This window comes from Tiliqua scincoides, chromosome 5 (genome assembly GCF_035046505.1).
Source record: "Tiliqua scincoides isolate rTilSci1 chromosome 5, rTilSci1.hap2, whole genome shotgun sequence".
Lineage (NCBI taxonomy): Eukaryota > Metazoa > Chordata > Lepidosauria > Squamata > Scincidae > Tiliqua > Tiliqua scincoides.
The window spans coordinates 38,121,298-38,138,053 of record NC_089825.1 but is presented as its reverse complement, the minus strand read 5'-3'; the positions used below and the strand labels follow the sequence as shown (position 1 = coordinate 38,138,053).

At 45.7% G+C, this 16,756-nt stretch overlaps 1 protein-coding gene across 1 annotated transcript; it reads left to right on the top strand.

Moving 5' to 3' along the window:
- Window positions 1-1,136: 1,136 nt before the first annotated feature.
- HOXA4 (homeobox A4) lies at window positions 1,137-3,255 on the top strand. Its single transcript, XM_066628111.1, has 2 exons — window positions 1,137-1,782; window positions 2,354-3,255. Exons 1-2 carry the CDS (start codon window positions 1,137-1,139, stop codon window positions 2,674-2,676), a joined length of 969 nt encoding a protein of 322 aa, XP_066484208.1. The 3' UTR covers window positions 2,677-3,255.
- The last annotated feature ends 13,501 nt before the right edge of the window (window positions 3,256-16,756 follow it).

Sequence of the window (16,756 nt, the reverse complement as noted above, 5' to 3'; positions counted from 1 at the left end):
TCTCTGGCTCTCTTGATGACTCTCATACACACTGATTTGGTTCTCATTATTAACTGACATGGTGCATTCTTCCACCACCACCACCACCATCACCCCTAAAAAAAGGCTAGAGAAGAAGGGAAAACAAGAATACTAAATGACTCTCACATGATGTTCATTGTTATGTTTCAGACATAGACATCTGAGCCCTCATTCACCTTGTTCACACCATTCTTCAGAAGTCAGCTGAGAAAGTGGTCTGTAAAGAGGTCAACCCACTACACTCACACACACAGGGAGAGAGAGAGAGAGAGAGAGAGAGAGAGAGAGAGAGAGTCACTGCCCAGAAGGTATTGATCCGGAATAACAATCACACTTGTTTCCTTTCTATACCTCTCTAACAAGGATTAAAATCCCCACCTCACTCATAAGCAGCAAAGCTGGGCTGGAGAAGTCAACTTGTGTATCATCACTGGGAATGGGACCCAGATTTCAACTGCATGATCTCAGATGATTTTAGCAGGCAGATTTGAACTGCAGTCAAATATGAATCTCTGGCTGAGCAGCACGGCAGAAGCGGGGGGGGGGGGAGGAAACGCACCTACTCTATGGACTTGGGACGCTGTTCTTCCCTGTCTCTTCTTCTCTCGCTCATTTTGGGAGAGCCATTCGCTCCGCCTGGGTTGGTTTGGTTTGGACGACCACTGGAATGTCCTGGAGGGAATCTGGCTCTCCCCTGCCTGACCAATCCTGGCCTCTGCCGGGACCTCTCGTTCCCGACCAGAGGAGAGGCAGCCAGGGGCTGTCCTGGGCTTGTCCTCCACAGCAGCCACCAGCTTTTCGTTTCCTGATCCGGGCTCTGCCAACCGCGTAGCAATTGGCCCTGCCGGTCAGGTGGTGGTGGTGGGGGGGGGGGTGGCACTGGTGTTGGTGTGTGTGTGTGTTTCGCGCTCTCGGGGTGGGAATGGTGGAGCGGGGAGGGGAGGCCCAAACTTTGGCAGCAGGCGCTTGACAACAGCAGCAAGGGGGGGGGAGGACGGGGAGGGAAGGAAGGAAGGAAAGAGGGAGGGAGGGAAGGGGGAGGAGGGGAGGGGCCTCGTCGAGCCCAGAAAAACGACAACGCGAGAAAAATTAGTATTTTTGCACTTCACAAATTAATGACCATGAGTTCGTTTTTGATAAACTCCAACTACATCGAGCCCAAATTCCCTCCTTGCGAGGAATATTCGCAGCACGGCGGCGGCGTTGGGAGCAACTACCACCATCACCACCACCCCCAGCACCACCACCCCCAGCAGCAGCAGCACCTGCGCCAGCAGCAGCACCAGGCTCACCCGGGCCAGCCTCTGGCTGACTACTACCCGCGGCCGAGCAGGGAGCCGGGCTACCAGCCTCCTCCAGCACCACCACCGCAGCCGCCTCCTCCTGCCGAGGCGCTCTACCCCGCGCAGCCGCCCCACTACCCCGAGTCGCCCTACAGCTACAGCAGCCTCAGCGCCACCCCGGGCCAGGAGCAGCCACCTCCAGGAGCCTCGCCGCCACCTCCTCCTCCGCCGCCACCACCGCCTCCGCAGCCTCCTTCAGCGCCCACACGGAAGGGCCACCACATCCAGACCCAACCCCTGCTCCAAGGACACGTCCCACCGCACCATCAGCCCCCTCCGCGCCTCTGCGAAGCCGCCCCGCTGGCAGGGGCCGGGGGGAGCCCAGGGTGTCCCCTCCTGTCTGACAAGAGCCTGCCTGGCCTCAAAGGGAAGGAGCCGGTGGTCTACCCCTGGATGAAGAAGATCCATGTGAGCACTGGTGAGTTGACCTTCTTAAAGGGGAGCCGGGACCCAGTGCGTGTATGTGTGTGGGGGGGGGGGGGGGAGGGAGGAGGCTGGGCTGGACTGAACTCTGGTTTTGTGTGTGTGATGATGGCGCATTTCCTAATCTTTTTCTTTTTTTTTTAAAGACACGTGAGAAACCTTTTGTATGTAGGGCCCTTTATCAAGAGATTTACGACCCGCCAAACTGTTAGGGCAGTAATTATAGCCCCCATAAATTTAATTGCCCTGGCAGTGGCTCTGGGCCATGTGTCTTTGAAGCTTTTCTGGAACCCAAATGTCCATCACCATTTTTTATGGTTCCCCAATTGTCTCCTATTGTCAAGAGCTTGTGAACCATTTTCCTTCAGTTCTGTGTCTTCTCTTAAGCCCAGTGTCAAGTTATGATATAATAATGATGGTCTTCCATTGCCTTCTTCTTCTTCTTCTTCTTCTTCTTCTCCGCCCTTTGTGCGTGCCTGTGCGTGCGTGCGTGTCTCTCTCTCTCTCTCTCTCTCTCTCTCTCTCTCTCTCTCTCTCTCTCTCTGCGTCTGTGTATGCGTGCTCAGTCAACCCCAGTTACAATGGAGGGGAGCCCAAAAGGTCTCGAACAGCCTACACTAGACAGCAAGTCCTGGAGCTGGAGAAGGAGTTCCATTTTAACCGCTACCTGACCAGGAGGCGACGCATCGAGATCGCGCACACGCTCTGCCTCTCCGAGCGCCAGGTCAAGATCTGGTTTCAGAACAGGAGGATGAAATGGAAGAAAGACCACAAGCTGCCCAACACCAAGATGCGCTCCTCCAACCCCTCCAGTCTGAATCAGCAAGCCAAAGCAGCAGCCCAGCAACCACCCCGGGGCAGGGCGACCCCAAACTCGACAGCATTATGATGGACCAACCTGTGCAGGGACATCCCCCCAACCATACACTCTCTCACCTGTTTTGGTTTATCATGGGAACCAAGCGACTTTCTTAAGGGGAAAAACGCAGAGCCCAACCACTGGGTGCGTGCTTTAAAACCAAAAACTGGACAAAACCGTTGACCTTCTGTAAATATATTTCCATTCCCTCCATGTTTGTCTGTTTTGTTTTCTTATTTATGGAAGTACCCTCTACCTGCGCCATTCAAAGAGTCGTGGGTGAACCCTTGTACCTAAGAAGACCCCTGTGCATATTATGCTTTAAAGAGGTCAAAACTGACCTTGTGAGAAGTGCGTGTGTGAGTGTGTGTAACTCATAGGCTTGTGTTGTCTCGTGGATTCTCAAGTACAGACAGTCAGACAGACGTAAACCAATCTGGTTCCATCAGAGTATTTTGGAACCTGTGGAGGTGGGCCGAAAGCAAACACACCACGACCAGGCAGGCCCCCAAACCCTTATGGGCCGAGAGAAGATGTTTTCTATGTATGAAGAACAATTCAACTTTTAAAAAGCTAGTCCCTGCTGTGTCTGTGTTAGTCTCTCCCAATGTCCTCCCACCCCAATGAATTTATTTTTTAAAAAATGAACAAGTACACACCAATGTTGCTGTAAAAGGCGGTTGCTGTCTTCAAATTTTTAGCCACAGTTACAGTTCATGTATAACTTGTGAATTCTATGTGTACACATTCGTGAGTGTGTGATGTATATATCATGTCCAGTGCTGGTAACAAAGAATATTCTGTACAAAAATAAAAAAGATTAAAGGCACCAGACACACCATGAAAAGCGTACAGCTGCCTAAAGTTTGACTTTGTTGATATCACATGGCTTTTTTTTTTTTAATCGAGAAGTGCCTTTGAACTTAGGAGTTATACATACACCCATCTACCTCTACCCGTAAAGCCCAAGGACTAGGTGTACAGTCAAATTACCTTTGTTAGAGATTACTGTCCCAATCCTAACCACATCTGGTGCCTAATGCCTCAATCCCAAACAGAGCGAAATGGGGCAAGTAAGGAACCCTGACATGTATTTGGTGTGAGCTGTAGCAGTGGGTGAAACCGGCTGTTCTCCCAAGTACTTCAGTTTAACTGAGTTGTGTGGACAGTCCTGCCCTTTTCTCACATTGTGCTAAGTGGATGCTCAGACTTTGCTGTTGCTTCAGGAGGCTGCATAACCTCTGTGTATAAGCAATCTTGGTCATGGTTACCCCTGTGTAGACAACACTGTGCATTTACTACCGCTTTGTGCAATTAAGGCTGCGATTCTATTCACACTTACCCCATTGGCTATATTGGGACTTACTTCTGAGTAGACATGGATAGGATTGTGGTGTTAGAATAGGAATCTTCCAATAAGTCCAACAGATTACAGTGGTGGTGATGGTGGTTTTTATTTGCGTCCTAGCATGTTTGCACTTCACTTGACCAAGAAGGCAACTTTTCAAAGGAGGAGGACAGCTGAATTGTAGTGGTGCATCCCTTTTAGGGGGGGGGGGACTAAACTAGAAGCTTGAAAGCTGAAGCAGAAATTCTGTGGAATCCAGAACATGGCCTTGTCATGAGTTTCATGGGGCAACTTTTGAAATGCTTATCCGCATTGTGCATCAAGGGCAGACAAAATTCCCAGTGTTGAAAGTTAGTCATCTTTAGTTTTTATTTTTAAAATGGAATGCATTCCGGACTTCTGTTGGCCTCTAGAACAATGGTCCACTGTTGGTTTATTCAGGCCATTTTAAACAAACTGCAGTATTGAGTATCTTCTAGGCAGCCTCCCCAAATACTCAAATAGTTCAAAAAGTGGTTGAACTTCTGGGTTGGGATAGAAGATCTAATTCTTCTATTAGAATACTGTAGATAACACTTGAAGGTCCAAAAGAGACCTAAATTTTATTATGGAAAAATTCACAATATATTTAGAAGAGAATATCGTACTGAACAACTCAAAGGAGTTTATTTTCCTGTGTTGTTAATTGCTAAGGCTCCAATCCTATGCACATTTTCCTGGGAGTAAGCCCCATTGAACTCTATGGAAATTACTTCTGAGTATAGACATGCATAGGATTGTGCTGCGAATCCTTGACATTTCCACCATGTGTGATTTTTAAAAAGAAATAATAGGGAATAGGTTGGACAAGGTGCCTCCTTTTCCACTCCTTTCTAACACATAAGTCTTTGTCTAAATGCCTTTGTTTGGTTTAGCATGGAGAATTTTTCTCTGCTAATTTACTGAAACTCCAGAATTAACAGGGCTATTGGAGATGCTAGATCAACTATTGAAGCAGAGCAGTAAGGGTCTTCCGCAGTTCTTATGCCTGAAATCCCCTCTTCCCTCCCCCTTCTTTTCCCATTGTAAAGCACACACCACACACACGTACATGAAATGAAATCACGCTGAAAATAGCAATTTTACTGGGAATCATTAATCACCTCCTACAATAAATACTTCTTTGTAATTCAACAGCGGTTCTGAAAGGCATTCTCTTGGAAAAGGTCTGAGAAGATGCGAAGGATTTTCCCGGGGAAAATGTGTTCATGTAGAAAGACACAGTTGCTTGGCTGTGCCATGAAAATGTATACTTTTTGGGTGGAGAATCAAGTACGGACTGAAAAATACGTACCTATAGCAGAATGTCACCGTTCAAGGTAATGCTTTTATTCCCCCCCCCTCCACTTTTTCCTTTAAAATGCTACCCTATGGTTTGCTATGTTGATTTCTGTGTGCTTCTAGCTTGATTGGGGCAATTCATGTTACAATAAGTTGGAAAACTACATGGTAGAGTTTAGACTCCACTATTGTCCTGCCTGTGCTGGGGGCAAGGAAGAGAGTTCACCGAAAGGACAAATTTTCTATCCCATTAATTGTTTTTCTAAGAGAAGCAGACTGACCCATCAAACCCTTGACCTTTAAAGACAGTATTCTTTCTAATCTAGCTCTTGGACCTAAATATGGCCCTTTGTCTTTGTCTTGCAGGGGTACACACACACAGGCACACACAAATATCCTCTCTCTCTCTCTCTCTCTCTCTCTCACACACACACACACACACACACACACACACACACACACACACACACACACACAAATATCACATTCTCTCTCTCACACACACACACACAAATATCACATTCTCTCTCTCTCTCACACACACACACACACAAATATCACATTCTCTCTCTCTCACACACACACACACAAATATCACATTCTCTCTCTCACTCACATACAAATATCACATTCTCTTTCTCACACACAAATATCATTCTCTCTGAGTGTGTCTCTCTGTCTCTCTCATACACACACACAAACATCACGTTCTCTCACATACACAAATATATTCTCTCTCTCTCCCTCTCTCACACGCACACACAAATATCACATTCTCTCACACACACATACACAAATATCATTCTCTCTCTCTGTCTCACTCTCTCTCTCTCTCTCTCTCTCTCTCTCTCTCTCTCTCTCTCTCGTACATACAAATATCACATTCTCTGTCTCTCTCTCTCTCACACACACACACACAGAAATACCACGTTCTCTCTCACATACTCACACTGTTATCACATTCTCTGTCTCTCTCCCTCACACACACACACACAAATATCACATTCTCTCTGTCACACACACACAAATATCAGTCTCTCTCTCTCTCTCTCTCTCTCTCTCTCTCTCTCTCTCTCTCTCTCTCTCTCTCTCTCTCTCTCTCTCTCTCTCACTGATCTGCACCCCACATTGCAAAGCAAAACCAGGTTGCATATTAAAACTGAAGGTTTGCAAACTTTTCCAAAACCCATTGGAATTCTTGAAATCTGTGGTTCCACCACAAGCAGGGAGGAGGGAGGTGGACATTTCGTGTTATTTCTTTTTCCTCTCCAATCTGTCCTCTCCAATGCATTTTCGGGGCTTCCTAGAGAGGGTTGCTTTCTGGGAGTTCACCTATGGCTATTATTCAACCCTTCATGTTATTGCCAGGAGATTTCCAGAAGAGTGGACTGTCCATCTTGTTCTATAGCAGCAAGTCTTGTAACCTGACTGGTTTCCCCAACATTCCATATTGGTGTATTTTGCTTCTGTAGCAGCATTGCTTCTGTAAAGAGAAATTGGTGGTGGTGGTGGGGGGTGTTTGTAGGTGTAGACTTGTCTTCCCTTCCTTCTTCCTTTTCAGCCCTCTCCTTCTTTTTGGGCCCATATTTTAAAAACCTTGACTATATCTCATCCTTGGACTGATTTCCCCAGCAGCTTTTACCTGCACTCCTTGTCCAAGTCTTTCACACTTTTCGAAGTTACAGAACTGACTTGGGGCAAAGACTTTATTTTTTAAGGGAAGTTCTCCTGTCGTTGGCTTAGTTTGCTCACTCCAAAAATACACAAAAGAGATCAATATCTCTGTGACACCATTCCACCCTGCAACCTTAGAGTGAACCTACTCGAAGTCCAATAAACAAGAATTGCGAGGTTTTCCATATGATTTATGACATGGAGAGAAGAGTCATTTGCATATTTTTTTCCCCCCTCAAAGTCCCGGATTTGTCAGAGAAAGCACTTAGAGCTGCCTTCTGCCTACATTTCCGTTACAAGAGAAAGATATGACACCCAAGGTCTAGCCCTTCTACAGAGAACGTTTCTAAATTTAGAGGTAGGAGGAGGTGTTAACACAAGGCTCATTTAAGTACCCTATTCTTGACCTGCTTTGACCACAGTGTAATGCTGAAGATCAGCTGTAGACAACAGCCCAATGAGACAACTCCCTGAACCACAGGTCCTTAGGCCACGCCAAGTCCTCTCAACTTCTTACTTCTAAAATCATGACTCTTTCATCACGTTGGCCCAATTGCCAGTATACAAGATAGTTGAGGATCTATTTTTAAATCCAGATGTCATTTGACTCAAGAGGTAGATGCAAAGTAAGGTTGAGTGGGCCAACTTTACCCAGTGGAAACTGAAGGCACAAGCCTCTGTATGTCTAAGCAGAAGTAAATCCCATGATTTTCAATAGAACTTACTCCCTGGAAAGTGTGCATAGAGTGCTATGCACACTTCCCTAAGTCGTATTGAACATTACAGGGCATCCTAAAGTAGGATTGTAGCTTAAGGGGATTTAAGTGGCCTCCTCAATCCTACAGTTCCATTTAATTCAAATCTGGGTGGCTGCGGCTGGCCACACTTTCTCTCTGGACCTATCTAGGATGATTTGTAACCTTTGTTTCCCTGGGTGGAGTCCGAAATTCATCCCCACCTCTATTGTTCCCAGAAATACTGACACAAAGCGTGGTTATGAAGCACTTCTCTGTGCCTTTTTCAAGGCGAGAGCCTATCTGATCTCCCCATTACCAAGACTTCTATCAGGTGTACCGGTTGTGATAAGGGCCTGGGTTCCAATTACGCACACTGGCCCCCGACCTGCTGCCGCTGACAATAAAAATTCGAATTCAAATGACTGGGGGGGGGGGGGGGCTTGACTGCTTCATTCTGCTGGTCGCCTGACAAGCCCGCAGTTATTAATGCCCAAATGATCTCCCCCCGCCCCCCAACTGAAAAGCTGTCAAAGAAACCGAGGAGATTCTAGGGCCTGCATAAGTAATCGAGCAGCACTGGGAGGGTAGATAAAGGTGCTGCGTCTGTTCTTGGGTAGATATTGAAATTTTAATCTGGGGAGAGTGGGGGGGGAAGCGCGTGTCACGTGACTCATTAAATAATTAATGCAGCTCGTCAGGCATGGATCGGTGGCCGTCAGTTCTCACTAGTAGGAGCGATTCTTTCCGAAGTGAAAGGGAACTTCCTCTTGACTTTCCAAAACACACACACACACACACACACACACCAAGAGGGCAACCGACCTGATTGATCTTTTGCAAGAGTCCTTACACTTCTTAAGAAAGCAGTAGGGGGAGAGATGAGATTGGTAAGTAGACCCAGAGACCAGTCGTGTGCCTCGATTGCCTGTTCATTGTGTGCGGGGGGCCTTCTTGGGAAGCAGGGATGGACTTAAGCCAGCTCGGAGATTTACGCCATGTGAAATCTTGGTTGTCCGCTGCTGCCTTGTGGTTCCATTCTGCCTGGTTGGTGATTAAGCCTCAACCGGGGCGAAGCTATTTGATAACGTTGGAGGACTCATTCACACTGGGGACGGACGGCTGCCTGCCACAGTGCGGGAGTTCTGGGTTTGTTTTTTTTAATTGGCCCAGCCTTCATAAATCACCCACTCCTCGAGCAGGGCCAAGAAAGAAACCGGAGAGGCAGCAGCAACAACAAGCATTGTGAGGAAGGGAGGGGGGGAAGTAGTCTCGGGCAAATTTCTCTCCGACTCATCATCAAGCTGAACGATTTAGTACCAAGTGAAAGCACAGCAATTAATATTGGGGTTTGGGGCGACAACAGGGCGGTGGTGGTGATGGTGATGGTTTGAAATGTAACCTTTGGTTAAGCGCTACTCAGCCACTCTTACAGCCCAGTCCTGGGCGGGTCTACTCGGTAGTAAGCCCCATGGAGTTCAATGAGGCTTACTCACGGGTAAGTGGGACTCGGCTCGCAGCCTTTCAATGGAGAGAACGAGCTCCTTCTTCCCAACACCAGCCCAGCCCAATTGCTCTAGCAGAATTTAAAAAAACATCATCTGGGGTTTGGAGGTGATCGCTCCCAAATAAGTGGGCCAAAAGTTATGGACTGGCCGGGTGCTGATTTAACTATAAATACATAAAGAAGCGAGCAGTAAACCCAATCGAGACAATTACGGTCGATTGAATTGCAACTGAGAAACTATGGTGGTTTGTTGGTGGAGGAAAGTGGGGAGGGCAAGCGCGCAAGGTACCTGAACAGTTCCCCTGGAAGACAGAAATGGAAGAAAGCTCTCCATAGCTTTGAGGACTCCTTACTTTAGGAAGTCGATTCCTAGCCAAATCCAGGGCAGCGTCAGAGCCTCCTGGCTTCCCGAGTGGAAGCTCTTGTTAACGTGAGAAACCCATAAAAACACCCCAACAAGCGGTTAGATCTTCTTCTGCTACTATTTCGCCAAATGATGAAAACCATTTGGCTAATGAACACCAAATTTAAAACTATGGTCGTAATTACAAAACGACCCGTTTGCCAAAAGCCAAGTTCGATCATCAGTTCTCCCCAGATGGAACTTTAGACTTTTCAAGCGATGGAGACATGATTCCAAGGGATAATTCTGAGCCATTATTAGCAGGTACTTATACAAGCCACGTTAAGAAGGGGACTTTAGAAAAAAAAGTGGGGGAGAACTAAGTGGGGGAGAGAATGCTTACTATAAATGATAAATATGTCTAAATGCAATTGTTATTGCTTAGTGGAGGATAATATTGTTATCCAGATACCCTTTTTTTGCTATAACAACCCACACACACAAACACATTACAGCTGCAGGCCCAAATTTCTCGTTTCCCCATGGTAGCCTGATCCGGAATCAATTGGAGACAATGACTGCTTAGTTCTGTGAGGGGTTAGATCAGGCCCAAATATTCCATCCATTCCGATTGGAGGGTTCTGTGCTTTGCAATGAAACCAGAGATTCATTTTCATGCCATTAAACAGAGAGGAACACCACCGGTTGTATTTAATGTCTTAACTTGATGAAATGATGCTCAACAAAGGCTTCCCAGAGGAATATGAAGTGTCCGTTTCATAGAAGAGAAATTATAATATATTTGAAGAGAGCAGAAATTTCTCCGTTTAAAAAAAGTGGACTTGTTTTTCAATTTCATATCCAATCATATAAGGCAAGTTGGTAATAATATAATAATAATATTTTTAATTCGGAGAATCAACAACTCCCTTTTCATGTTAGTAATACCCACTTAGGATCTGTTCAAAGAACTCAGCAGTTGACCCCCCCCTCCTGTCTCTAAATTAACACCCCCACCCTTCATTTTCTTACTTCGCTCTTGCATGTTGTTTATTTGCAGCCCTTTGGAGTACCAAAAAATACAGCCTAAAGAGGCATCTGGTCTGGAATCAATTCTGCGCAGTGGTTGCGAGAAGGTAAGCGCCCTGTGGGTAAAAGAAAAATTGAAATCTGTTGTCTGGTGGTTTCAAGTAGTTTCATGTTTCAGTTATGAGGACTCGGTTTGCTGGGCTTGTTGTAGAAGTTACTGTGCGATTCTGGGTTGATAAATAGCTAAATCGGTAGGAATTTTCTGCGGCTGCATCTATTCATCTTTCTTGGTCGTGAATGCATGTCTGGTCAAACAAAGAAATACACAGAGTCGAAGTAAAAGCAGTTCTTTGAGAGCCATTCAGATACACATGAGCTGGGGAGAGTTCAAGGAACCAGGGGAAGGCTCCACTGAGAATGTGCTTTCTTTGAAATGAAATTTCAGGCTAGGTTGGTGATTAGAAGCTTCTTCCCGTTGCTGGACCCTTTTCTGCTTTGGATGGTACATTGTTTTCAGTAGCTCTCCAAGGTTCTCTATCATGGGTTTTGCCTTTGCGATCCGGAAGAGAGAAGCCTCTTTAGAACTTAGCAGATTGGAGTGAGTATCATGGAGAGATGCTGGCAAATTTCAAGGGAGGTCATAGCTGTGTCTATTCTGTACTTGGAGTTTTAACATTTCTTTGGGTGAACCTACAACCTCAAGGAAGCATCTATTGTAAGGGCTGGCTTTGGTATCCCTCTCTCATTATACTCAAATTAAAACCTTTGAAAGGTTTTATGTGGAGATTTTGCTACATGGAGATTTTGAAACCAAACCAAACAAAAAAACAACTGTGTGTGAAGACTAGGGGGGGCATATATAGAGTTTTTGAATTTCCTGCTAGAATTACCTGCTTTTATGAGACTGAAGTACAATTAGTTTAGTTTACTACCTTTTAAAGGCAGGCATAAATTACCAGGCTACAAGGGCTTGTTGTGCTGATTTAGGAGCCTGTTGAAAGGCGCTCCAGAAGCCCTTTCTTAGCCGTTTCAAGACAAAATGTTGATTTAAAATGATCGGTATTCAAAAGGGAAAAAAAATTAATGATTTATATTCCCAGAGTGTCTGAAATGTAGCAACAATATCATCTCTGAAGTCGTTTTGAATTTCCTAACTTAACAATCATATGTAATGTTTAATCCCTTTTTTTTTTTTTGGCACAATACTCTCTCCTACTTTCCTCCTCCCCATTTCTCTGGAAGAATGTATGAGATTTGGTAATTAATAGGTTTCTAACACCAATGAAGCCCTCCCCAGTACTGAAATGATTACATTTTTCTAGGGAGAAAAAAAGTCACAAAAAGCAAGCAAACAAATAAAAGTCTCACCCTTCTCTCAGACATCTTAACAGCACCAAAAACCGTATAATATTATAAACTATCAGAAGACATTTTTTTTTAGTTCCAATTATTTTACCTTGCATTTTGGGCATAAACCTGAAATGAAAGCATGGAGACGGGACCATCTGCCTTCATATTTATTATATGGATTGTAGTATGTTCATGTGATATTTGAAGATTAGGATAATTTTACATAGATGCCTATTATAATTGAACTTTCCAGACTCAGCACAGCATGTTCAAAACAGAAACAGGCATCTTTGATTTCAACTGAACTTGCAGTTACAGGCAAGGAGATTGGTGGTGGTGGGTGGCCTCTAGTTATGCTACAAAGTTCCACTTGACTTACTTCCTTCTCCTTCGGTTCTAGTCTTCAGCTGAGATCAACAGGATTTGCCTCTAAATAAACTTAGCTGAGATCGGACTTCAAGTTTTGCAGCCTTAATTTATTCACATTTCAGAACTTATTTTCAGTGGGATCCTAAAATCATTTATGGGGGGGACCCCAAATCCACATTGATTTCAGTGTCCTTCCATCAACAGTGTCTTGGATCTCAGCCTTTGGTGCATTTCTGTCTTTTCCACATAGAAGGCTGGAGGGCCATCTAGCCTGATTCCCTAAATGAAATGCAACATTTTTAGCTTCTCAGACTTATTCAGATCTCCAGGTCCTTGAAGAAAGGTAATGGCGAAACTCCATGAACAAGGAGAAAGGGGTGGCAGGAGCAAATCAAAAGAGTGTTGCTTCCAGGCCCTTTGTGTGTTTCAAGATTCATCATCCCTGAAGCTGGACCCAAGCAAACGAATTCCAGAATCATTTGCGGTGTTGTTAAAAAAGAAAAGAAAAGGACCGCTATTCAGAGGAGTTTCAGGACTTCGTTCAGGCAAGCTGGACTTTCCCTGTTCTCCCACAGCACAGCTTCAAGACAGAGTTCCCTAGAAATCTACCAAGAAGTTACTTGTCTTAGGCTGTAACCCTATACACACTTTTCCAGGAGTAAGCTCCATTGAGCACAGTGGAACTTACTTCTGAGTAGACAAGCCTTGGATCTCCCAGTGACACAGGGATTCATTCCCTTTACCAAATCTTAATAGTGAAAGCAGCCGTTTTCACGTTCACAGGATAGTTAATATTAATAAAGATCTTCAGAGAAAAGGGGGCTTTTCTTTTCTTGGCTAACACTCATAGATAACATTAGGGCATGCAAGCTGAAGCTGCACCCAGACCTATGATTATGATGTATGGCTTTTGTAGTTTGTGTTTGCTGAAGCCATCTTTCTGCTTTGGACTCCAAGCAGTCGATTGTGTTAGACTTGAGAACTGGGAAGGTCTGCTGCTCCTTTTCCCACATGGGCTTCATTCCCCCTTAATTTCACTTGCATTGTGGCTGAAATTTTCTGAGAGCTCTTTTCCCTGGCTTGCAGATACTTTAGTTTTAAGTTCTAAGTAGGGAGTGAGTTTGCCTCTTGCAGAAGCTCCAGGTGTAAAGTTTAGCGTTTATCAAAAGGATCGCTTAGAAGTAAGAGCAAAGGACTGGAGTCTGGTTATTATGCTAATTTATAAGAAAGACTCTGTGTGTGTTTTGTGTGTGTTTGTGAAGTATTGGCTTTGGTTGCTTGCAGGCTAAGTTCTTTATCTTTACTATCTATGGCTGCGACCCAATGCACACTTTCCTAGGAGCAAGCCCCATTGAAGGCGATGGGACTTCTGAGTAGACAAGCATAGGATTGTGCTCCAAGGGTGTAACTTGGTTATACGGAGGCTAGAATCCAATGCACACTTTAACGTGAGTGAAAGTGAATGCTATTACAGCCCATGAGGGTTGCTTCCAAGTAAATGTGCTTTGGGTATTTTGCCATAGACTTCAGTGAGATTTGGAGTGCAGGCGTTCTAGTTAAAAACAGGAGGTGGGAGGATTCCTTTTCGGACACTGGTTCATTTGTATTTATTTTTTAATCCTGGTGCACATCAAAGTTCAAGACTTAGAGGAAAGACAACACTGGAAGCAGATTTTCTTGAAAATCCAAAAGCATTCCCGCTTAGCAAGGTTTTGGATCAGAAAGCCTGTCGCTCAGGTTAAGGTCCAACAGCCTCTTCAGTTTAAAACCTTTTAACGTGACATGAAAGTCAAAGGATATAGGGTTGCTCTTAATTCTACTGTGAGGCTGTAGAAGGATACTTTTCATTCACTTACACATTATAAACGGATCCCCCCCAAGCCTAAGGCAAATGATGTAAGAAACAGGATGCTGGGCATCTTTCCTTAGATTGGGGGGAGGGGGCAGGGACATGTCTGAGAAATCACAAAATGTAGCACTCAGATCTAGAATCACCCAAGTGGCCCTGTAGTACTTTAGAGAGATGGAGAGTTATTCCCGTTTTCTCCCTAGTGTCCTTGGTTCAAACATGGTGTAAGCTCGGAGAACTGGAAAAAGACAACCTTAAGATCTGCATGCCCATTAGAAATCCATTCATTTCTTAGGGACTTGTGTGAGCTTTTTTCTGACTAGCCTTTTTTTTTTTTTTTAATCCTCCCTATCTTAATAGTTAGATCATTCTTGTCCCCCCCCTAAATATTTCCTCGTCCAAGAACCCTATAATTTTGCGCATCACTCAAGGACTTGCATAGGAAATGCGTAAGCGCAGGTTGCACGGGAAGGTCCCAAAAGAATTTTCCCAGTTCAGATCCACCACAAAGCAGACAGGCGCCTTCTTCCTCCTCCTCTTCCTCGGGTGTGGACAAGGACGGAAGTCCACCACTCTGGACCAGAGGGGCCCCTCTCGCCTTTGTCAGGTAATTACAGGGCTTTGGGGCCCCTACAACTGCTGTGGTGTCACATGTGGGTGTTTAACAACCCCAGATACAACAGGAGCACGGAAGAGCCAATGGGATGGCGGAGGGTCTTCGGAAGGGCTCCTGGATGGAAATCGTGGCAGAAGTTCATCCGGGATCGCAAAGCCTGCCCTCCTTCTGGCGGGGGTCAGTGGAGAGATCTTTCCCCCTTCAGAAAAAAGCCAATGGATTCTCCATCGAGCTCAGCGTGATCCCGTCCTCTGAAAGTTTTCCTTGGCGTCCTCCTGCGTTCTATATACAGAAATATTAACGCGAGGGGTGGGAATGCGGGGGGGGGGGGAACACCATCACCGCTTCTTTTCCTCTTCCGCCATGCTTTAAAAAGAAACCCCCCCCCCCCAAACCAACCAGAGCTTGGCTCTCCGATCTCTGGTTCCTCCAGCGATTCCCGATTCCAAAGAAAAGGATTTAAGTTGACGCGTGACCACGTGAGCACATAACCCAGCGCATTATTGAGGCATTGGGAGCGGAGACCCGGACTGGCTTCGCCACTGATTACGCTTTTCCCGTGTCTGTTCGGAGCCAGGACTGCTTTCTATTATTCGGGCCCCCCGCCTCCGCTGCCCCCCCCCCCCACCCAACCCGCTCACCCTCACTCTCTCTCTCTCTCTGCTCTCCGAGATCTTCCAGTTGGGCTGCAGTGCTCGGTCCTTATGGGAAGGTTATTGCCGGGCTGCGGGGACGAAATGCTTCCTTAAAAAAAAAAAAAGGATGGATTTTATTTTAAGGTATTTCCGCCGATTGTTCCTTTACGGGGGTGACTTATGGCTGGGCGAGGCAAAGGTCAGGAGAGAAGCCTGAAGGGGGGAGATGGAGACCAGGCAGGGCTGGCTTCCCCCTTTGTTTCCTTGTGCTGGGGGGGGGAGCCTTGCAACACACAGATCAGATCGTAGCGATCTCTCCCCCCCCCACCCCGTTCTCATAAGGGTTTTACAGTTCTGAGCGTTCTAGTGCTGGCTTCCCGTCTTGATGCTGTGCCGCTGTTGTTCTTTATAACCCAGCAGAGGCAAGGGGGGGTCGTTGTTGTTGTTTTTCTTGTTTATTATTTTCCTTTAATGCTGATTCAAGTGTGTGTTGAGAAGCGTTAGCCGTACGGAATCCTCTCTCTCTCTCTCTCTCTCTCTCTCTGTTTCTTCTGGACTTTCCAATCGATGAGTATGTGCAGTTCTGGTGCCATTTAATGTTTGATGCTTCGTGTTACTTTGTTTCGGGGGGGGGGGGATGGCAGCTGCCTGCGTGCGCCCCTGCAATCTTCCCCACTTTCCGTGAAGAGAGGCGACCAGGCTCCATCCATTCCCTCTCTAATAATCAATAAGATGATTTGAGAGGTTGCTTGCTTGAGCAGGGATCTGGAAAAGGAAAAGAGGGCTCCTGCATCTCTTTCACTAGCTTCAAGGTTTACATTTTCCTTGGATTTTTTCCTATGCTTCTCCCCAAGTCTTAACCTGTTATTCATTCAGTTTTATGAAGGGAAATGTGCACTAAATAACGAAAAGGGGGGGGGGGGAATGAAAGCACTCCTTGTGTTATACAAGGGGACAAATGTTAGATAAAATTACATCCACCACTGAGTCCCAGCATTGCCAAAGGTCAGAGTGCTGATTTTTGATTTATGTTGCTAGTGGGCTGGGGGCAGCCCGCTCGCCTACATGCCCTTCTGCCTTTCTCCCCCTTTTTTCTCAAATTCCTGGTCAGTTGCAAGTATATTCCATTTAGAGACAGACTAGAAATGAAAGGGTTGGAACTATTTGGAAAAAAGAACGTCTTGCTTTGAAATATTGCAGCATATTAAATTATAGAATATTCTAGAACTACATAGAATGGGGGGGGGAGAATCCCCATATATGCCAACAGACCCAATCCAAATAAATGCAAAATAAAACCCCAATAATCTCTGTTTGGATGCTTTCCCTAGTGTTT